At 35.3% G+C, this 24,755-nt stretch overlaps 1 protein-coding gene and 1 long non-coding RNA gene across 2 annotated transcripts in view; one reads left to right on the top strand and one right to left on the bottom strand.

Annotated features, from left to right (window-relative positions):
* LOC135207987 (uncharacterized) overlaps positions 1–24,755 on the bottom strand; it is a 112,672-nt gene that overhangs the window by 29,536 nt on the left and 58,381 nt on the right. The window lies entirely within an intron of this gene.
* LOC135211617 (dopamine D2-like receptor) lies at positions 1,068–20,080 on the top strand. Its single transcript, XM_064244925.1, has 8 exons — positions 1,068–1,220; positions 5,784–5,893; positions 8,598–8,907; positions 9,332–9,523; positions 10,061–10,182; positions 11,808–11,970; positions 13,292–13,511; positions 15,185–20,080. Exons 1-8 carry the CDS (start codon positions 1,068–1,070, stop codon positions 15,400–15,402), a joined length of 1,488 nt encoding a protein of 495 aa, XP_064100995.1. The 3' UTR covers positions 15,403–20,080.

The raw sequence follows: 24,755 nt of genomic DNA, 5'->3' as shown, positions 1-24,755 counted from the left end.
ACAAGGTGTTTGCGTCCTCGTAGATACGCTGACGTCTGTTGACAAAAGTTCTGAAGGTTAATCTACAATAATTACAGAGCTATCATATTGTTATTCAACGTTACTGAATGTAACACTAACTTTTTTTTTTCCCCAACGCCGAAAACCAATAGGATTACACAAGAATATATCTTACCAAATACACAGTTCAAAACTTATATTTGTCTAGGAAGGAAGCCATACAATTTCGTTTAAGTACAAAAATTACATCTAATTAGACATAGGAGACTATGGTGGACAAGATACAAATGAATATTTCCTGAGAAATCGTTAATTCTTTTGGTTTTAGATTCAACTCATGACTGCTTCTTATATATAATTTTCTGTAAAATACTAAGCCTAGAGGGTCCATCTTTCTTGGCACATAGTATCATTAGTAAGAAAGCTACAATAATCTACACTGAAAAGCAAGATTCCATAAAAAAAACTTACAGTTTCTAACCCCAAACTTAGCTCTTGAAGAAATATTTAATAGAAGTATCAGCAGTGATTTAGAATACTATTAAATAATCATACATAATAGATAATGTTATTTTTTTATGTCGTGATAATTTAGAGTAAGTTTTTTAACTTGTCATTCACATTAAAATTGCTATCAAAATATTGATAGATGCTGTTTATATTATATCTATAAGCAATCCTTAAGTTGCCTCATAGATAATGTTTGAATGATCCCAATATCGTTTGTTTTAGATCCAGGTATATTTCTACAGATTTCAGATTAAACTGACAAACCTGTCAACAGCGCATTGATAAAAATGCGATTAGAGCAAGCTAGTAACTCGAACATCAGAACGGTTGTCACACCTTTTGACCTTCTGTCGACCCTGAATAGTTGAAGCTTCTACCATGTTCGCCTCCAGAGGACGCTGCTGACATGTGGCCCGCCAAAATAGCCCGGTTTTTTTTTAAATACATCGAAACCGACGTGTGCTTCTGGTCAGACGATTAGGCATCTTGTCACTGTTCTCCCTGCTTGCATCTTTTTTTTATTATTATCAATGATCAGCTTTGATCATTGATAAGGAATGGAATGGAGTATACAATTAAGGCCAACGACGAAGCTCTGGGACATACGAGGTCATTCAGCGCTAAAAAGGAAATTGAGAGGAAAAGAAGGGTTCTCAAGGAAAACCTCAAAGCAGTTGCACTATGAAACAACTGTTAGGAGAGGGTGGAAAGTAAGATGGAAGAAAGACAATAAGAGCGGAGGTATTTAGAGAAACGAAGGAGTTGCAGCTAGGGGCCAAAGAGGAAGGTGCAGAGAACCTTAATTAAGTAATGCCAGACGGCATTACCCCCCCACCAGGGGCACAGTATGCTCTCTCTCTGAATGAAAAAATGAAAGTTACTGGTGCTACTATTTCCATTGTTAGTGTCTTGTTCCTGTTACTAGACTATACAAGATCTTTAAAGTGAATTCCCACCATCATAATACTAACTCAGAATTTTTTTTTAAATGGAAGAAAAGTATGGCAATAACTGTCAGTATCATCTACATAAGTAAAGTGCACAGACGACATTTTTAAAAAATCTCTTGACTATTCTATTATTGTCTGGTTATAGATATATATGTGTGTGTGTATATATATATATATATATATATATATATATATATATATATATATATATATGTGTGTGTGTGTGTGTGTGTGTGTGTGTGTGTGTGTGTGTGTGTGTATGTATTCGTGGGCGCAAGCAAGCATTCTTGCTCTTAAATCATTTATCAAAACCATTAACACACCATCAATAAATAACACAAGTGTGAATTCATTATTTCAACGAACCTGCAGCTTCTTGGAATAGGCGATTTCAAGGTACTCCAGTTTCGAGTTGCTGCTCTCACAGTGCTATTTGCGTCTGGGTGACGAAGCACCAAGCGCCTACAATTGGTACTTAAGCAGGAACATGGTATAATGTCTCCTTCTGAAATAATAGGTCATCAAGAATAACCGCAAGTACTGCTATTCAAAAGCTCGTGACGTTTCTTTTTTTTTTGCAACTGAGAAATGTCAATTATACATATCCTTTTATTTCACTCTCCACGCTAAAGAAAACAGTTTCCTGAAAAATTCTCTCTCTCTCTCTCTCTCTCTCTCTCTCTCTCTCTCTCTCTCTCTCTCTCTTTATGTCATCATTTTCGTAAGTGATGACATAAAGGTAAATACGGAGATATTATATAAAATATTAGAGAAAATAGTGGATAAATATATACCGAAGAAGAAAAGAAAATAAACATCAGTCATGCATACCAAGAGACAGAAGGATCTTGTTCCAAAAATCAGAAAGTGGAAAAAAGGTCTTGCAAAAGAAAAAAATGCATGGAAAGTTATAGAACTAAAAAGTAAGATAGAAAATGCAGAACAAAAGATTATACAATCAAAAGAAAATGAAAAAAGGGACTTGGAAGAAAAAACCCTATTAAATATCAAGCAAAATCCCAAACTATTATACTCATATGCGAAGAAGATGAATAAAAGAAGAATAGAAATAGGCCCTCTAAGAATTGAAGGGAGATTAACGAATGAAAAAAAAGGAAATTTGCAACCTATTGGCAGAACGATATAAGAGAGAATTCACCCCTAGAAAAGATAATGAAGATAATGATATAGAAGTAAGGGATGAAAATAGTGAATATTTAGCTGACATAGATATTAATGAAGCTGATATTGTGCAGGCTATTAATGAAATTAAAAATGGAGCTGCCGCAGGGCCGGATGGAGTGCCTGCTATTTTGTTAAAGAAAGTAGTTCATTCTATCGCAAAGCCACTTGCAATATTATTAAGACAAAGTGTAGATACAGGCAAGATTTATGATGAGCACAAATTAGCATATATTACCCCTACTTTCAAAAGTGGATCAAGACTAGAGGCAAGTAATTATAGGCCTGTGAGTCTAACATCACATATTATGAAAGTGTATGAAAGGGTAATGAAGAAAAATATTATGAAACATTTAATAAAAAATAATTTGTTTAATAAAGGACAACATGGATTCGTACCCGGAAAAAGTACACAAACCCAACTGTTAGTCCACCGTGAGAACATATTCAAAAATATGAAAAGCGGAAATGAAACAGATGTGGTTTATTTAGACTTTGCAAAAGCTTTTGACAAAGTAGACCATAATATATTAGCGAAGAAAATTAGAAAACACAATATCGTGGATAAAGTAGGAAGATGGTTAAAAGAATTTTTACACAACAGAAAACAGATAGTTATTGCAAACGATGAGAAATCGGATGAAGCCAAGGTACGGTGTTAGCTGCAATACTGTTTGTTATTATGATTGAAGACATAGACAGTAATGTTAAGGATTCGGTAGTGAGTAGTTTCGCAGATGACACAAGAATAAGTAGAGAAATTACTTGTGATGAAGATAGGAACGCTCTACAAAGAGACCTTAACAAAGTATATGATTGGGCAGAGGTAAATAGGATGGTATTTAACTCTGATAAATTTGAATCAATAAATTATGGAGACAGAGAAAGAAAGCTATATGCATATAGGGGACCTAATAATGAGACAATCACAAATAAGGAAGCAGTTAAAGACCTTGGTGTGATGATGAATAGGAACATGTTATGCAATGATCAAATAGCAATTCTGTTGGCAAAATGTAAAGCAAAAATGGGAATGTTGTTACGGCACTTCAAAACAAGAAAAGCTGAACACATGATTATGCTTTATAAAACATATGTTCGTAGTCCACTTGAATATTGCAATATGATATGGTACCCACACTATCAAAAGGATATTGCACAAATAGAGAGTGTACAAAGGTCCTTTACAGCTAGAATAGAAGAAGTTAAAGACCTTGACTACTGGGAAAGACTACAATCCTTAAAATTATATAGTCTAGAAAGGAGAAGAGAACGCTACATGATAATTCAGGCATGGAAACAGATAGAAGGAATAGCTGAAAATATCATGGAACTAAAAATATCAGAAAGAGCAAGCAGAGGTAGATTAATAGTGCCCAAAACTATACCAGGAAAAATAAGGAAAGCACACAGGACATTAATCCACTACGCACCAGCATCGATAATGCAGCGTCTATTCAATGCGTTGCCAGCTCATCTGAGGAATATATCAGGAGTGAGCGTAGATGTGTTTAAGAATAAGCTCGACAAATATCTAAACTGCATCCCAGACCATCCAAGATTGGAAGATGCAAAATATACCGGAAGATGTACTAGCAACTCTCTGGTAGACATTAGAGGTGCCTCACACTGAGGGACCTGGGGCAACCCGAACAAGATGTAAGGTCTGTAAGGTAAGGTTAAGGTCTCTCTCTCTCTCTCTCTCTCAATATTTACATCCGTTAAAAAAGATAAACTTTCTGCACCACGTTTTCTTTTCCCTGCCAGCTTTACCATTCTCTCTTATCATTGTTCTGGGCTAACTATTCAAATATTTTTATACGTCAGATCACGTAACGAATGTATCGGGGATTTTACAAGTAGATAGGTTTTACTTGCGCAGTAATCAAGTACAAGTGCGCGCTGATAAGCACTCATTTCTAATTTATCTGTATGATTTAGTCCAAAAGTTTTCTTTAACAAGAGTTCAAAAACCTCTTCACGTGTGGTATTTAGAAACAGTTTATAAATCATCGCAGCTGTGAGAGCTTTATAGTAATAAATCTAGTAAATTCTAGGATTGCTTCATCAACACCGTGCATCAAATTCTTTGACAAACCACTTTGAAGTGTTTTTTTTTATCTTTGATGGGCTATTTTAGTTTTTTCCCGTGGTTTTTTTTTTTTTCCATCCTGTAAGCAAGGAACGCCGAAGCTTAATTGGTAAAACCCCATTTTATTTAGATTTTTCATAAAATTAACGAACAATTTCTGTTTCTATTATTCTATTGCTGGATAAATTTTTTTATTATTTTTACTGATCTGACCTGTTGGTTACTGTTGCTACTGGCCTCGAAGAATTTATGGTTTGAAAAGACGGCCAAAAATACTGACGAGGAAAGTCCGCCGAAATTCCCGGCGGGAATTTCACTTTTCGTTGTTAGGCCTTTGCCTGGAGGGAAACTGATTCTCTCTCTCTCTCTCTCTCTCTCTCTCTCTCTCTCTCTCTCTCTCTCTCTCTCTGTATATACGTGTATATATATATTCCAACAGGGGTTCCAGCAAGAAAACAGGTCACATGATCAATTTATTAGAGACGTTTCGTGCCCCAAGACATTGGCACATCATCAGTCTGGAATAAAATGTATTCTTTTTAAAAAACATTTAACTAAAGTAAAAGGTACAATCCAAAAATATGAATTATTGACAGAAGCTTATAAGTATTAGAAGACTACCTATCAGTTCAGAGAAGATAGGCAGGCTTATATATATATATATATATATTATATATATATATATAGATATATATATATAAATATATATATATGTATATATATATACACGAATGGAATAGATTTAATTTTTATAAATCATAACTGTCAAAGAACAACTCAAATATATGTATTCCTTTAGAGAGAGAGAGAAAGAGAGAGAGAGAGGAGAGAGAGAGACAGAGAGAGAGAGAGAGAGAGAGAGAGAGAGACGAGAGAGAGAGAGAGAGAGAGAGAGCTTTTTCAGTTGCAATCAATATAACAGACCATTACAAATTTTGAAAGAAAATCAACGGTAAAGGCACATCAAGATATCTCGTGTGTAATGCCATGTTGTCATATGAAGCAAATGCATTGCATATTCTAAAAGCGCGTCTTTCTTTCTCTTCCAGCTGTCTTCATACTGGGAGTTGGGTCCCATTGTGTGCGATCTCTACATTTCCACGGACGTCGTGTGTTCGACTTCCTCCATCTTCAACTTGGTCGCTATTAGTATAGACAGGTAAGTTAGTATCTTTTAGTATGGGCAGGTAGGACCTGGGATTGTAGTAGCTCTTGGTATATGGACATAGGATCTGCGATTGTTAGTAGTTCTCGTTAGAAACAGTTAGGACCTAAGATTGTTAGTACCTCTCAGTACGGACAGGTAGGATCTGGGATTATTAGGAGTTCCCTATGTACAAATAGGACCTGGTTTTGTTATTAGCTCTAAGTATGAACAGATAAGGCTCGGGATTGTTAGTAGCTCTTGGTATGGGCAGGCAGAACCTGAGACTGTTAGCTCTCAGTGGAAAAAGGTTGGACCTGGGATTGTCAGCAGTTCTCTATAAACATGTAGGACTTGGGATTCTTAGTGAAAGGCGAGACATTGGTTTGTTAGTTGCTCTCGGTATCCATATATTTTGACCCGTATAATCTTCCTATACTCCCTATTCCATTTTTATCATGTATTTTAAATTTTTCATTTTAATTTCATTGTTCATCTGATTCTACCTATAAAGAATCTATTGTACCATTCTCTCATCAGCCATATTAACATTCATTACCTTATCCCCATGGTTCCCATTTACCAAGGTAACCTTAATTTTGTTAACGCTTACCACGCATTTTCTTTTCTTGCAAACACTTTCAAACTCTTTCGCTAATCTAAACAGTCTCTCTTTACTATCCCCAGTCAGTACTTCATCACCCACAAACATCAAGTATTCTGCATTCCATTCGAGACCAGCGTTCAATATCTTCATTATTAATTTTTTTTTTTTTTTTTTTTTTTTGCTCTATCACAGTCCTCCAATTCGACTGGGTGGTATTTATAGTGTGGGGTTCCGGGTTGCATCCTGCCTCCTTTGGAGTCCATCACTTTTCTTACTATGTGGTGCGCCATTTCTAGGATTACACTCTTCTGCATGAGTCCGGGAGCTACTTCAGCCTCTAGTTTTTTCTAGATTCCTTTTCAGGGATCTTGGGATCGTGCCTAGTGCTCCTATGATTATGGGTACGATTTCCACTGGCATATACCATATCCTTCTTATTTCTATTTTCAGATCTTGATACTTATCCATTTTTTCCCTCTCTTTCTCTTCAACTCTGGTGTCCCATGGTATTGCAACATCAATGAGTGATACTTTCTTCTTGACTTTGTCAATCAACGTCACGTCTGGTCTATTTGCACGTATCACCCTATCCGTTCTGATCCCATGGTCCCAGAGGATCTTTGCCTGATCGTTTTCTAACACTCCCTCAGGTTGGTGCTCGTACCACTTAGTACTGCAAGGTAGCTGATGTTTCTTGCACAGGATCCAATGGAGGGCTTTTGCCACTGAATCATGCCTCTTTTTGTACTGGTTCTGTGCAAGTGCCGGACATTCGCTTGCTATGTGGTTTATGGTTTCATTTTTCGTATTGCACTTCCTACATAGGGGAGAGATGTTATTTCCGTCTATCGTTCTTTGAACATATCTGGTTCTTAGGGCCTGATCTTGTGCCGCTGTTATCACTCCTTCAGTTTCCTTCTTTAGCTCTCCCCTCTATAGCCATTGCCACGTGTCATCGCTGGCTAGTTCTTTAGTCTGTCTCATGTATTGTCCGTGCATTAGTTTGTTGTGCCAGTCCTCTGTTCTGTCTGTCATTCTCCTGTCTCTGTATATTTCTGGGTCTTCGTCTACTTTTATTAGTCCTTCTTCCCATGCACTCTTTAGCCACTCGTCTTCACTGGTTTTCAGATATAGCCCCAGTGCCCTGTTCTCGATGTTGACGCAGTCCTCTATACTTAGTAGTCCTCTCCCTCCTTCCTTTCGTTATGTATAGTCTGTCCGTATTTGCTCTTAGGTGTAGTGCTTTGTGTATTGTCATATGTTTCCTGGTTTTCTGATCTATGCTGCGGAGTTCTGCCTTCGTCCATTCCACTATTCCTGCGCTGTATCTGATTACTGGCACTGCCCATGTGTTTATGGCTTTTATTATATTTCCGGCGTTGAGTTTTGACTTGAGTATCCCCTTGAGTCTCTGCATATATTCTTTCCTGATCGTGTCCTTCATCTCTTGGTATTTTATATTATTATTATTATTATATTATTATTATTATTATTATTATTATTATTATTATTATTATTATTATTATTATTATTATTATTATTATTGTTATTATTATTCAAAGAAAACTCATAATCACATGAGTTAATAAAATAAAATGGAAAAGTAAATCCACAATAATAGGTCTGTTTGATCTTGTTCTTTGAAATACAAAGCAGAAAGCTTTCGATAACCTGCATGGTCCTCCTTGTCAAGGGAGACCATGCAGGTCATCGAAAGCTTTCTGCTTTGTATTTCAAAGAACAAGATCAAACAGACCTATTATTGTGGATTTACTTTTCCATTATTATTATTATTATTATTATTATTATTATTATTATTATTATTATTATTATTATTATTATCCATCAGAAGAACCCTATTCATATAGAACAATCCAACCAAAGGGTCCATTGCCTTGAAATTCAAGCTTCCAAAGAACATAGTACTCATTCGAAAGAAGTAACAGATGGTAATAAGAAATGATGATATATGAAAAGTAGGACGTCGGTGAAATATGACGAGCTCAGAGACCCAGAGTTTAAATATCCTTAAGATCTGTTAGAAATAAAAAAAAAATCAAGCTGAAACTTGAACGGGTTTCAGTGAAACTGAGACGTGATACTTTTTTCCAGGTACATAGCGGTGACGCAACCCATAAAATACGCCCACACGAAAAACAACAAGAGAATAGTATTAACGATCATCATCATCTGGTTCGTGTCGGCGATCATCGGCCTGCCGCTCATTTTCGTGAACCAGTGGAAAGGGACCAATAACGAGGCGAACTCGCCCTCGGAGGAGTGTCGGGGGGGGGAGGGGGGATTCGACGACTCGGCCAACCACTGCACCTTCGTCAACGCCGACTTCATCCTCTACTCCTCCCTCTTCTCCTTCTACATCCCCTGCATCGTCATGATTTACCTCTACATCAGAATTTTCAAGGTGGGTTGCGGGTGGGGTGAGGTGGGGTCGTGTTTTGAGAGAGAGAGAGAGAGAGAGAGTGGAGGGGATGTTATAATATGCACTGGTAAATATCGATCAATTCTAAATATACAGTTGATATGTAAGTGCTGACGCCTTATACTCAGCCAAATCAAATGAAGCATTACACAATTATAAAGTACTTGCTCTTTATTTTCTATCAAAGATCACAAGTTAATAATATATATATATATATATATATATATATATATATATATATATATATATATTATACTCATACAAAATATGAAATAAAGATTGTGAATATGGAAAATGATAATATATAAATGCTACACTTAATCTCTCTCTCTCTCTCTCTTTCTCTCTCTCTCTCTCTCTCTCTCTCTTCTCTCATATCATGAACTGTATACTGTGTGGTTTCCAGGCCTTGAAAGAGCGAGCAAGGAAGAAGAAACCGAAGCAGAGCGAGATAAAAGCAGGAAGCGTCATAGAAAACGTAGCCCAAACGAGAAAGTTAGCGGAGACTACTCTAGGTACGGAAGTCCCACCTCCCGCTAACAAGTCAACCGTCCTCATTGAAGAGGACAAAAATACAAATAACACTAGTAATAGTCAGGTAAGGGATATAATATACATACATAATACATACATATATATATATATATATATATATATATATATACATATATATATATATTTATATATATATATTATATATATATATATATATATATACATCGAGCTACAAATGTCCTTTAATATCTAATTCACTCTACCTCGGAATTAATATATTTCCATATATGCTTGCTTAACCGAAGGGGAATTTTTATTAGGCGACAATAGAATTGTGCGCCGACAATTCTATTATCAACTAATAAAAATTCCCCTTCGCTTAAGCATATATGGAAATATATTAATTCCGAGGTAGAGTGAATTAGATATTAAAGGACATTTGTAGTTCGATGTATGTATATGAATCACGGTACTGTGATATGACTTTCATATATATATATATATATATATATATATATATATATATATATATAAATGCATATATCTGAAAATAAAGATAAAGATATAATTCACGCATTATAAATGTAACATTTACCACGACTAATGTAAAATTTGGTAACTGGTCTTGAAATATTTGTAGGATGAAGATGAGGAGGAAGGAGACGAGGCAGCGATAGGATTGGAAGGAGCGGAGAATTGCCATATCATTAAAAACCCTAAAACTCAAGATCTAGTCCTAACCCCTCTTAAAGAGGAAAAGGAGTAAGTATGGGTAAACATATGCTAATGAATATGGGATATACTTTCCCGCTCATTTCTCTGTTTGTTTGTTTGTTTGTTTACACAATGGCACACTCCATTATTTTATTATTTTAATTCAAAATAATGAATATAATAGGTGCGAATGATCATCAAGAGAAATAATTACATGAATTATTTACCAAAGGTGACATTCTTTTGGGGACATTAAATATGAGAATGGTTTCAGCAGAATAATTCTAGTATCTACGTCAACAAATAATATTTGTACATTTTCGTATCAACTGTACAATCTTTTGCGTGTGTGCGTGTAACCAATTTTGCTAGTTTTTATTTCATGATGTGTTCAATATCACTTATTTTTAAAAAGTAAATTTATTCAGTTAACAAATCAAGTTCCACCACCCCACCCGTTTTCTTACAACCTCGTTTTAAATATCTCTTAAACGCATTTTTAATCAATATTCTTTAATTACTTCATGAATAACAATATGAAAACTTGATGAAGTGGAAATCTGAAATGCGCTCGAATATTCAGATCGAAACGCGTTATATTTTATTGCCTAAACTGACAAATAAATAAATAAATTTTAAAAAAATCTGGGTTATCATTCGTAATTATTGTGTCAGCGAAGGCAGCAATACCTGGAATTGGCTTCCTGTTATTAATGAATTAAACTCACGTGGGCGTCATTTGAAATTCAAGTGAATTCAGTTTATCATCGCGCTCATTTGGGCGCGAAATCAATTTCATTATGGGCCCTTGTTAAACCAGTTTTGCTCCGAATATGTTTGCACCGATCGGGAATCACGTTACAGATTTATTGACGGGTGTCATGATGGAGGGAGGGAGGGAGGGAGGGAGGGCGCCGTTGCCTGCTGATTTTCGGCACTTTTGAGCGACTTTGATTTTGGACGTTGTTTAAGTGTTTCGTTGGATTTCCTTTAGTTTTGTAAAGTTGTTAATATATCCTCATTACCATTATGGAGTCAGAATTTAATCCTATATTACATGATAGCACTCTTATTATTATTATTATTATTATTATTATTATTATTATTATTATTATTATTATTATTATTATTATATTATTATTATTATTCGTCTGAATCCCTTCGTTATTAGTATTAGCAGTAGTAGAAGCAGTGATAATAGTAGTATTATTGCTACTAGCAAGAATAATTACATCAGGAATTAATGGTTTCATAAAAAATAATAATAATAAAGCAATAGCGCCAACGATGTGATAATTAATATACATAAATAATTCAATAAGATATATATATATATATATATATATATATATATATATATATATATGTATATATATATATATATATATATATATATGTACGTATATATATATATATAAATTCAAAATCCACCGATTACCTTTTACCAGACTCGATTTCTTCACATTTTGGAAATGCTTGTCACTACCAAGTCTATTTCCAAATGACTCGAGATATTAAGAGGTTGATAGAACTATGCGCACGCACACACACACACACACACACACACACACACACACACACACACATTATCCCTTCTCATTCGAGGTCAAACTATAAAAAAAAGTATATATAAAGTAAAATAAACCTAATGAACAAAGCCCTTGCCCTTCCAGGTCCAGTGAGGCGAGCGGTGCCCCAACTTCCGTCCAATCCAGTAGGAACGGTGCCGCCGAAGGCATGAGGGTGCTACCTGGAGAGGGTGCTAACAGGTGTAACCAAAACCAACAGCCATCTTCGCCGAGACAGGCGTTGCTCATTAAGCAGAAGAAAGTCAAGGTAATAGGGTCTCTCGTCGATTTTAAAAACTGAATTAATATTGGGGGAAGAAAGTCAGGGTTTCACTGGATACTGAATTCAAATTGATGGAAGAAAGTACAAGTAACTGGGTCTCAGGTCGATTAAAAATGCTGAATTAGGAGCAGATGAAGAAAGTAAAGGTTTCAATTGTCGACAACTGATTTAAAATTAATGGAATCAAGTCAGGGTGACTGAGTCTCGTTTAAGTCAAAAATATTTTGTTAAAATGAAGGGAAGAAACTCTAGATCTCAATGGTAACTGAATTATAACTGATGGAAGAAAGTCCAAGTAACTGGGTCTGAACTCAGTGAAAATATAATTGAATTAAAAGTAATGTGGATGACTTACAATTAAACATTTCTCCATCCATTCTCTATGGAATACTTGAAGCAAAACTTAGGAAAGAATGGTGAGTTTCAACTCATTGAAGAGCAGTGAGAATTACTCATAATTAAAGTTTTTACTTAAATTTGATACTACTGCATTGAAATCACTTATGATAACTCAGAAAAGACAGTTGGAAAACCAAAACCAAATTTTGAAAATCCAAATAATAAAAGAACAGAGAATTGAATTTAGATAAAATCAATACAGAACATTAAAAGTGAAATGTTGAATTAAGTTCAGATCTATATTGGAAAGTAAACTTATATTCTGAATCTATTTGCAAGTAATAATGAAAACGCAAAATGAAACTGGAAACAGAAGCTCAACATAGTATGCTCAATTTTGTCAAAATCCATCAGGTAACGAGAATACAGAAGATTTATTTGGATCAGGTCACCCAAGACAACTATATTTAGATCCTGGGTAAGTGGGCTAGATAAATGAGTTCATCTAAAACCACACTTTTCATGTAATGTGAGGTTAATTTACATATGAACGTCTGATTCGACTTCAGTTAATCCGCCTTTCTTGTGTCTCAACTGGAACCCTGATAGGTTGTATGTAATTATCTCTAGTTTTGCGTACGATAACATGAAGATATAAATCCGCATTTAATTTGCTAGTTCGATATCCAAACTGTTGTCACATTTACCATTGTCCTCCACACTCTAGGGGCGTCTACTATATATAAATAGTGGTGGAACAATATCTGAAAGAGCATTAATAATGTCCATCTATTTATTGGAACGTAAACTTACATTTACGCACGACTTTAAAATACACATTAAGCTAACAAACATTGTTTAACATCGAAGCAATATGTCCAAGGTATAGTTGTTGGGTTTATGATAACGTTCACGTAGCCCGAGCATCATCACCACATCCCTAAGAACTGGCTGGCCCCCCTTCCAGATACAGTCCAAACGCAACGGCGCCGCCGGGGGCCGCGGCACGGAAGCTGCGGCGGCGGCAGCAGCGGCCGAAACCGGAGAGCTCCTGGAGAAGAAGGACAAAAAGGCCTCCTCGGCTCGCTTCACCATCTACAAAGTCAATAAGGCGAGCAAGAAGAAGCGGGAGAAGTCGTCCGCGAAGAAGGAGAGAAAGGCCACCAAAACGCTCGCCATTGTCTTGGGTAAGGGAAAATTATTATTATTGTCAGCCTTTATTGTTATTATTATTATCAGCCTTTTTGCTCTTGGCCCGAAGAAGAAAAGGTGGGAGGACTTTTCCAGTCAGCCAGGGCTTAACACATTGGGGTTTGTGGGCCTCTGGGTATATTTATCTATCAAGGGAAGGAACCCATGTAAGGCTGAATGGATTTGTTTTGGGAACAGCACTCACATATATATATACATGGAAGCGTCCACTCTGAGAAAATGTACTTTCAGATGTATATATTATTGGCAACAATTACAAATAGAACGGAAATTACATTTCATTACACAAGGCAAATCACTGCATTTTTTAAAGATCGTACTCGTCTTGTATATTCCAATATGTTTATCCCAGTCATGAACATTTTTTAGAAGAGAATATAGGGTTGATTCTATAAATTAACCAGTTCACAATGTACCCTAAAAAAAAACTAACTAAAGGTTCACGAACGCATAAGCTGGGAATTTCAATCAGTATCATTTTATGATAACATTTTTCTTCATTACAAACATCATAAAAAGCAGAAGTGGTCATCATCATTATTAACACGCGAAGCAGATCAAAAGAAAAACCACCCTATTTGAAAGCGAGCGAGACGCCCCCAGCAGAGAAACAAGGAAACGAAGAAAGTCAGAACGACTATATATATAAAAATACGCGCACCGATTTTTTTACGCAGCAAGGCAACGTCCACCCTTCTTCAATTAGCGCCAACCTGGAAAAACTAATTTAGCGGAAGATGCGAAGATTAAGGGTTGGGATTTTATTAGTTATCGGTTCTGGCGTTAAACGAAGTATTGGCACCGGCCAGGCTCTCCTAATAAATGTTTCCTACCTACCTACCTACCTACCTACCTACCTACCTACCTACCTACCTACCTACCTACCTTGCTTGCTTTTATTTGTTTGTGTGAGAGAGTGTATGTGAGTTTGTTTGTTTGTTTTTGAAGGACAGGTACTGTACGTATACTAACTTTAGCTTTAGGGGTGTTTAGTCCTCTCTCTTGGGATGTTTTCCGTGAGCGTGCGTGTGTGTTTGTTTGTTTCGAAATAAAATCTAACATACGTACAGACAGACGTTCCATATTGTTCTCCTACTTCTTCTTCTTGCCCCATACAATATTAATCCCATTTTTCTAGGGGGCCGGCTGTTCCAGTCTTTCTTCTTCATAAATTTTGATCCTAGGCTTTATTATTTGCTTTTGCCAAAGGTTTGTTTCTTGCGGAGTTCATCTTACCTTATGGAGAATTCTTTTCATCAATGATATTTGTTAGGATATGTATTTAGTATCAAAGAATTTATAGGAATTTTGTTAACCGTTAAGGGTATTGCATTTCCCAAAACGTTTAGCAATACGCATTTTGTCTTTGAAAAAGATCATTTGATCATTAATAACTGTGCTATAAATTGTGCTAAAGGTTGAGGGTCTCCTTTAAAAGTAGAAAGGTACTGAAAATGAACATGCCTTCATTTTAAGTAAAGTTGAGGCCAGCCTATCTGAAGTTAATATAACTTGTAAATCAGTCATTTGTTTATCATTAACAAAAACCCTCAAGTTTCCTTTCAATCGCTTTTCAAAAGTTGTCTACCAAATGCAATGCTTTTCAAGAGTGCAAGTTCAACCTTACATCACAGTCCTTCCATTGCAGGAGCCTTCCTGGTGTGCTGGGTGCCGTTCTTCACTTGCAACATCCTCGATGCAATTAGCAAGAAGACGGGCAACACCAGCCTAGAGCCAGGCATGACAGCCTTCGTTCTAACCACGTGGATCGGGTACATGAACTCTTTCCTGAATCCCGTCATCTACACCATTTTCAACCCGGAGTTTCGAAAAGCCTTCAAGAAGATTCTGGTCTGCCAGAGCTAGCTGTGGTTCGAATCACCATATCAGTGTGTTTTTGTGGACTGCCCGAACTCTGTCAAAATGACCGAGTTTGCATTTTGTATTCAGAAATGCTTCTACCACCACCACCACCACCACTACTACTACTACTACTACTACTTAGTGTTCGCAATTTAGATGGTCGATTTTTCTTTTTGACATGAGACATTTTATCTTTTTCTTGTTTTTTTTTTAATAAGAGCGTGCGTGTCAATGTTCGGCGGTGTCTTTCTTCGTGCGTGTATAATAAATTCGTGTTGGAGTGTAACAGAATCGGGTCCTGGTACCTGGTTCGTTTATTTGTAAGAGGTGATGATGAGGATGATGATGAAGATGATGGTGATGATATCTATTCCTTGTGTTGGAAGTTTTTCTAAACATTTCATGTCCAGAAATAATGTGTCGTGTAAAAAAAATAAATAAAAACAAAAAAAAACTTTGTAAGTACTTGTGTACCTATGGCATTAACTGTCCCAGTGACCTACTTGGTGTTGAAGTGATAGAAGTGACGTTTTTACAAAAGCCAAAGGAACCAAACGATGAATTTATCCAACGGGAATATGCTATTTCTCTTATACTGTCAAAGAGGAGAATGAAAACTAAATAACGTAGCTAAGGCAACTAGTTAAATCTCTCAACCTATAACTCCGTGCATGGCCACAAATGTGACGTGAGGAAATGCACAATGTCATGCAAACAATGAGTTTCCAGAAATTACATTTTCGTTACTGCGGGTGTATACACACTACAGGCAACTTTAGTGAAGAGTGAAATTCTTGAGTACTTTAACCGACTTTTCACAAGTACTGAATGGTTTTTGAACTTCGTCTGAAAAAAATAACTTAGTGATGTTATTTGAATGGCTGAAGAGGTTCTTAAAATCAAGCAAGACTGCGAATTCATGAGTATTCGGTAATTGATTCATTTCCATGCAATTTTGAACTGTAATTATTATTTCTAATAAAATGGAGACTGACGTAGATTATGCAACGAAATGCTGATTACGGCCAACAAAAGCCGCCATTCCTTCCTAACACATTCAGCCGAGATCGCTTTGATATCACCAACTGCCGAGAGGAATGTAATGATTTAATTGAAAGTTTCCGCCTGGAAAAATTGAGATTCGGTGCTATAAATACCAATAAACAAAATGAATTCCAGCAATCATTCCATCATTTCATATTATAACTGCCGAGTGTGATTTTCACGAATGGATTTCTGGTCATATTATTTCAGAGTCCAACTTTAGTTAGGATTAATTGAATCCAATTGTTTGTTTCGGGCGGTGTTCGAATTAGGGAAAAAGAAAAAAAAAACCTTGGCGAAGGATGAAAAGTGATGAATGGAGGTCACTAATTGGTGATTTCATCATTTAAAAAGAATTCGCAGCGTCCAAGGCGAAGGTTGAATAATAATGAAAATGATTTATTGAAAGACGGTATTTCGGGAGAAGTCACCTTCGGAAGAAGATTCTTTCGCTCGTAAATGACCGCTGACGTCAGCGTTCGAATGCCTAATTACGTTATAAAAGTAGGAGATGGGGTTATCGATGCTTATTTCATCTCTAATTGTATCCTCCTCATTACCTGAGGTGGAATATGGCGACCGATGACTGATTGTCACACTTTTCACTGATTATTTGTATCTTTCATTACTTTTCATTTGTCAATTTTATCTCCTTAACAAAATTATTTGTGTTAATTAGAAATAAACAAATGCATATACGCACGCCCATCAATTTACACACACACACACACAATTCTCCGTCTACCTGTTGACCTTATATATTACTTCCTATTCGTTTATCTGTTCTCTTTATTATTTTCATTTTCTATCTCCCCAACCATTAACGCCACTTGCTCTTCATTTCATCTATGTCCACCATTCTTTTTTCCTACCTTCTTAATAACTATTGTTGTCATCGAAAACTGCAATTGGTAATGCCATTAACAAAGTCAAGATTCTTCTCTTTTTAATCTGATTCTTTCGCTTTCTTCGTTTCTCATATTCATCTGCTTATTAGTTTGTTTATTTTGTTAACTATCCACATTCTTCTTCTCCCCTTTCCAACTTTTTCTGATGTTTACCTCATTTTTGCATCGCTTCCTTAATGCGTCAATTACTTCTTTCTATTTGTGTGTGCTTCGCTAAGCACTGTCCATTAGCCTCTAATTCCTGTTGTTCCTTCTTTTCATATATTTTTTATGATCTTATTTTCTAATTCCTGCTTTATTAATTTGTCCCTTAATATATATTGTTACATATAGAATACAAGAATTAAATTATGTCTTTTTTTACTTGTCAACTTTACCATGCTATTTACTTTCTTTTGTATGACTCTCTCTCTCTCTCTCTCTCTCTCTCTCTCTCTGAATGAAAGGAAAAACATGTTATAAATTGAACGACGGAGAACGATAAATGACATTAATTTATCCACCTTTCCACCTCCATCCGGTAAAACAAAGATTAGATGCAAAGGGAAAAACTCTTAAGTGAAATGAATTACCCATTCTCTCTCTCTCTCTCTCTCTCTCTCTCTCTCTCTCTCTCTCTCTCTCTCTCTCTCTCTCTCTCTCTCTCTCTCTCTCATCATCCTGTATCCTCATACTGTGCTTTGATTTTGATATGTTTCGTTGAACTTCTGGGGAAAATAATAATCTTTTACCAAAGAAATATTAAAAACATTACCAACGTTAAGGAAATGTATTGGAAAATTGTATATATATATATATATATATATATATATATATATATATATATATATATATATATAATATAAATAATATAAGTCTATTATGAAGCAATACAGAAATGCTTATACTTTAATAAAATAAAATAAATAAAAAGTTTAAGTTAGCGTACCTGGGAATACTGGAATCGAGTATTCCAGTTATGCCGAAGTGGATAGCAAAGAATTGTACTAAACATTTCCTAATGTTAAACTAAATTCATCTGAATCACTACTGTAATTATTTACAATAATTATACATGGAGACTTTCGGCAGCTGGGATATCAAAGCAGTTTCTAGCTTATCAAGATTTTTCACCGTGTTTCTGACTCAGAAGAATTACATCAATGTGTAACTCATATCAAGAAATGTGAGAATGCTGACTTAACGTAAGATATTTCTAATATGAAAAATATGAATTACAGCAACTATGACTGTGCAAAATAATTCCACATATGTCACCAATTCTTCAGTTATTAAACTTGAAAACAAAACTGGAGAAAAACTGAAAAATGAAAAGAAACCAAGAAGACTCGCATAGAGTAGAATAGTATGCAGAACTGAGTGTTTTAATATTTTATTTTAGTATGTGACGAAAATCTTATATTGAAAAAAACGACGCGATGGTAGGACGCTCGCTACCCGAACTCCAGCTACAAGTTTCTTTTTGATATAGATATCATTACCCGAGTGATGTTTTCATAGAGTAAAAAATAAATAAATAAATAAATAAATAAACAAACAAAATGCAGATGAAATATTTATTTTCTAGAAAGACGCAATGGTTAATACCGCAACTTGTATAAAAAAAAGATTATATAAATAATATATAAATATATCTATACAAATTACTTATAAATATAATGAGTGTGCGTGTGTTTGTTCATTCTGTTTCCCTGTTGGTCTTAGCTGTTAAGCCTTTGCCGAATTTTTGCGAAGTATTTTTCTTGTCACGTTCCTTTATATATATAATATTCTGGATATCCATCGTGAGAGGTCACACACACACACACACACACCCGGGAAGGAGCTACCTCGGCGAGGTGATTGTTCCTTTCCAAACCAGTAGCTTTATTTGCAAAAAAAAAAAAATAAAAAAAATAAAAAGCCACAGCAACATGAGTGATTGCGCGTGCATGGTGTGTGTGTCTGTGTGTAAGAGTGCGTTTGCGTGTGTACATATATGCTTGTGCGTGCAAGGAAGAGAGAACGAGCGTGCGAAAGAGAGAGACAGAATGCTTCACAAAGGCATAGCTTTGGCTGTAGTTGGCGCCACAAAGTCCATACACACAATAATTTTTAAGTCTACTGTATCATCCTTACAACGGTGCTTGCAAAATATTTCCTAGAATTTCTAGTTTTGAATAAATAATAACAAGCTTTGTTTGCTTGGGGAAATTAGATTTTATATTTAATACAAGAATATGTATAGTTCCAATTTGTATCATAACATTTAAGTATTGTTAATAAGCACAATATCTTAAAGATCGAGCCTGGGTGCTTCCCTCGACTAGCCCACCACGTATCTAGTTAGGGTTAAGATTAAGGTTCAATAACTACTATCATTAGCATCTACCGCTGTTTTTGGTGTCATTCCACTTTCATTTGTTTTATTGTGTTTTTTTTTTTCTATGATTTTTCGGTAGTGTCAGGTGTCATCTCGCTGCTACCTACTCGAGGGAGATACTCGGTGCGAATTCTGGGCCCTAGATATTGTAAATAGTAATTATATTAAATATATATGTGTACAAATGTAACATGACTGTAAATACGTAGATTACAAGAGAGAGAAAAAAAAGAGCAAAACATGTCTAGGTGTGGTGATAATAGATTTAGGATGAAATATAGATGTCAGTTTACTTTTCTGAGTCTAGAAAACCACCAATCATTGTGTTGCATGTATCCTTCAACCTTATCAATAAAATGGATGCCTACCTGTGTCTTTTTCTTTCTCTACTGTGATAAGAATTATTTATTATTATTATTATTATTATTATTATTATTATTATTATTATTATTATTATTATTATTATTATTATTATTATTATTATTATTATTATTATTCCTCGTTTATCAGGAAACAAGTGAAAACTCGAGAGATTTGCTTAAGTTTTCTCAATTTGTGAAAATAATATTACGATAGTTGCATCATGCGACCTCATTACTATTAACGGCCATTTAAATAAGGTTCTAATATTTTGATTTTTAGCAAAAAACTAAGTCCATTCTCAGTCATTTGTCCACAGAGCACGTAAATTTGACCTTAATCGACCTTAATATACGATGAGAATCGTTAGCTTTGCGGGGAACGAGCGAACCATGAAATTCAGGCTACAAACCCAATCAGTGGGACACACTGAACCATTCAGCGCTTCAGGCAGTGAAAAGAGGGGGTAAGGGTGGTTGAATAGCAAAGTAAAGAGATCCAGAGACTAAATGAAATGAAGTGCACATACCTAAAGCATAAACTAGAAGAAAAGCTACATTTGAAGAAATAAGTAATAGTTACAGAGATTGGACAGCAAGATGGAGGTGAGAAATAAGTAATAGTTACAGAGATTGGACAGCAAGACGGAGGTGAAGTAAAAAGCTAAAACATAAGCGCGGCTACGAGCCCTAAGGACGTTGCAATCATCCTTTGGTAATGCCCACAATGCTCCACCTGATGTGTACTACCGTTACACGAATTGAAACTTAGTCCGGAATATGTATGATAGTAACTTTACAGCAGAACTTTTTTTAAGCAATCAAAACTATTTCTTCAATTGATGAGATGTTACTGACAATTTTTCCCCTTTCAAGTTGTAGTCTTAAAGATCACTGTAAACTGGTTAGCCACAGGAACTTGTTACAATTCACATTATTAACAAAAAATGAACCTTCGTTAAAATCCGCATTTTACCCCCCTTCATTTTTTCCAATTTTAATCTTCGTTATCTGAATCAACTGTCCCTCCCTCTTAATAATATGTCAACAAGAATAACATCTCTTGGATGACGTATCTGTACACATTTTACAGAATAATCCTCCACTGGGATCTGTACCCTAACAAATGACTGACTGATGATGGATCGTCGTAAACTATCTGGCGTCACATTTACCAGGGCCCCTGACGCCGATCTCGGAGTATGAAGAACAATATGAATCAGTATGAGGTTACCCCTGCATTCATATTTGCTACTGTAACAGACGTCACGTATTTCACACTGACTTCAACACTTGTAATAGAGGAAGGGTAAAAAGAAACGCAACATTTTTGCTTATAATGACTGTAAAACCCTTTCGAAGTGAGAAATCTTTTTTTTTTCTTTTGAAATATTCAAGCAGTACATACATGATTTCCAAATACCTTCACGCTAATATCATAGCATTTACATGAAATCATAGAAAATTACAAGTTTGCAATAGCCAAACTTTACAGATGCCTCTTTCTAAAGAACATCGGTGTAGTAAGGTACTATATGCAAGTATACTGACAATGGAAAAACTGTAGATTAAGGCTGATGAACACGAAACCTGTGACACCGATCCTTATTTTTTTTTTTTTTTTTTTTTTTTTTTTTGCAGAATTAAATAAAATCCTGGAGGTTCACGGCAGATGCAAAATGGGACAACACAACTCAAGTACTAGTGCTTAACTGTCGCTAGCTCATGTTTGTAAATATTGAGAAAAAGTAGAGCAGAATTTCTTTTTAATGAACCTGTACTGCTTGGGCTGTTGACCTATCAGCTGACGATACCTTCGTAATGAGAGTTTTCGATTGATGTTTAAAGAGCTTTTCATGAGCTCTTTCCGTCCTTTTTTTTTTTTTTTTTTTTTTTTTTTTTGGGCAAGATGACAACTTTCGTGGAGGGGACGTACTCTGAAACTAATGAAGAACTCATAATCAGCTATTGAAAAATTGAGATTAGAGTTCTAAAAAGAAGGCAACCAGCTGATTTCTTCATTCAGTTCCCCACTTAATGGAGTGATCGATAAGCCATTTATTCATTTCGGGATAATAACCAACCACTGCCGAATTCATATGAGGTCTTAAAGTTACCTAGATTCTAAGGAAATCCAAAAAAGATTTACGACTTATCCTGATGTTATTCCATGACACCTGAGAATTTAATGGCATTTTTTATTAGTTTACCGAGCGCGTTGGCCTCTCCTATCAAAACTTATATGAATTTCATCATCAGCTGTTTTCATCTTTATTGAATTCCACGTGTATTCTGGCTAGATCTGATACCCCAGACTCTCAGACGGGTATCAGAGCATCTTCATTCTTTCTTCATTTTGATCCAAGTTCAGTAGTGACAAGCGTTGCCTATTTGGATCCAAGTTCAGTAGTGACAAGCGTTGCCTATTTGGATCCAAGTTCAGTAGTGACAAGCGTTGCCTATTTGGATCCAAGTTCAGTAGTGACAAGCGTTGCCTATTTGGATCCAAGTTTCAGTAGTGACAAGCGTTGCCTATTTGGATCCAAGTTCAGTAGTGACAAGCGTTGCCTATTGGATCCAAGTTCAGTAGTGACAAGCGTTGCCTATTTGGATCCAAGTTCAGTAGTGACAAGCGTTGCCTATTTGGATCCAAGTTCAGTAGTGACAAGCGTTGCCTAAGTGTGAAAAAACCGAGAAGTTAAGGGCGCATATTGGTTATTAAAAACAATTAATCCGTGTTTTTATATGCAAGTCTGGGCTGTATGAATGCAGGCCTTTTATTGATTTATTTTCTTATCCTTCTCTTGAGTTCCACATTTAATCATAGTGTCAATAACCTTAATTGTTTTGGCACCATGTTGAGATAACGGGTAATTATATTACGTTCCACATCTCATGTTGCTATTCTTTCCCTATAGCAGCCATGCAAATCATTCTAGAGACCTGATTTTAACATAAACGTTAATGGTGTTATTATTATTATTATTATTATATTATTATTATTATTATTGTTGTTGTTGTTGTTGTTGTTGTTGTTGTTGTTGTTGTTGTTGTTGTTGTTGTTGTTGTTGTTGTTCAGTAAATGAACCCTAATCATATGGAACAAGCCCACAGAGGCCACTGACTTGAAATTCAACCTTCCAAAGAATATGGTGTTCATTATGAGGAAGAAAAGGGAAATAAAGAAAGAAGAGATCCCACCAACTAATAATAATAATAATAATATATAATAACATAATAATAATAATTAATAATAATTAATAATAATAAAATAATAATAATAATCATAATGTAATAATAATAATAATATTAATAATATGTGGTTCATTTGGAAGAAGACAAAAGCCGACCAAAGGCAAAAGCCTGAACGCGGACCCGGTGTAAGAGTTCGTGTAAAATATGCATGAACGTTCGTTTATTATGGATCCGGGAGTTTTTTTTATGGGTTTGGCAAACGTTTGGGGATACTTTTTACGGCTAAAATGTTATTAAGGGCGCTCGCGCGCAAAATGGTGTTGAGACCCCAGACAAGGGTTGGGTTTGGAAGGCCCGTGGATAAAGCAGCAATGTCGAAAAGTTTGATCACGTACTGCTGTTAAACCCCCTCTCTCTCTCTCTCTCTCTCTCTCTCTCTCTCTCTCGTCTCTCTGCTCCTCCCCCTCTAATCTCTCTCTCTTATTACATGGTGTCTAAATTCAAACTTTGAAGCCTACAATATTCATGAGATCGTTATTATTATAGTACATAACTCACAAATTTTTGAACTGAGTAAGTCCCACTGACATGAAGATGAATTTTCCATCATTTCTGATAGAACGAAGAAAAACTTGTGCTACTCAGAGAACGAAGGCATAAGAAATTATATATGTATATATATATATATATATATAATATATATATATATATAATAATATAATAAAAGGAGCCCATAGAAACGCCAAAATATAGAGAAAAATACTTCTTTCAGAGACTGCTGTCTCTCTCTTCAGAAGAGAGAGACAGCAGTCTGAAATATAGTATTTTTCTCTCTATATTTTTGGCGTTTTTATGGGCTCATTTTATGAGATGGAATTCTGTTGAAACAGAACTTTTTTACCAGTCATATATATATATATATATATATATATATATATATATATATATATATATATATATATATATATTATATATATATATATATGTATATATATATACATATATATATAAACTAGTAAAATACACTATGCTTCAGTTTCCACAAATGATGAGCATTGAAGGTATTTCGAACTTGTTTGCTCATTAGCTTCCTATACACTTTGAAATCACTGATGTTTAAGCTGTTGGACAAACGTACGTGTTTCGTCTACTTTCATAGGATTTCTAAAGCAACGTATCAGTTCAAATGAAACTGCTTATGACGAGTATGTTTGTTCAGCAGCAGAATTTCGGATTTGATAGAGTCACCGAGCAGTAGCATTCATTTTTTTTCTATTATGCCAGTACATTTAATCTAACTAACATTGAGTTATTAAGTGACTAGAACGAAAACCACGAGATGAAGCTTCAATTAGAGGTTACAAACGCGTGATTATAGAATTAAAGTCACGGGATGAATGAAATGGCTTTTGAAGCATCTAATTATTTTGTGTAAGACCCACAGGAAGTCTGAAACGAATAACCACCCCATGCAATATGACATTTAAA

Source organism: Macrobrachium nipponense, chromosome 11, assembly GCF_015104395.2.
Source record: "Macrobrachium nipponense isolate FS-2020 chromosome 11, ASM1510439v2, whole genome shotgun sequence".
In the NCBI taxonomy this organism is placed as follows: domain Eukaryota; kingdom Metazoa; phylum Arthropoda; class Malacostraca; order Decapoda; family Palaemonidae; genus Macrobrachium; species Macrobrachium nipponense.
Note: the sequence above shows the minus strand (reverse complement) of the source record. Positions and strands in the feature narration are given on the sequence as shown.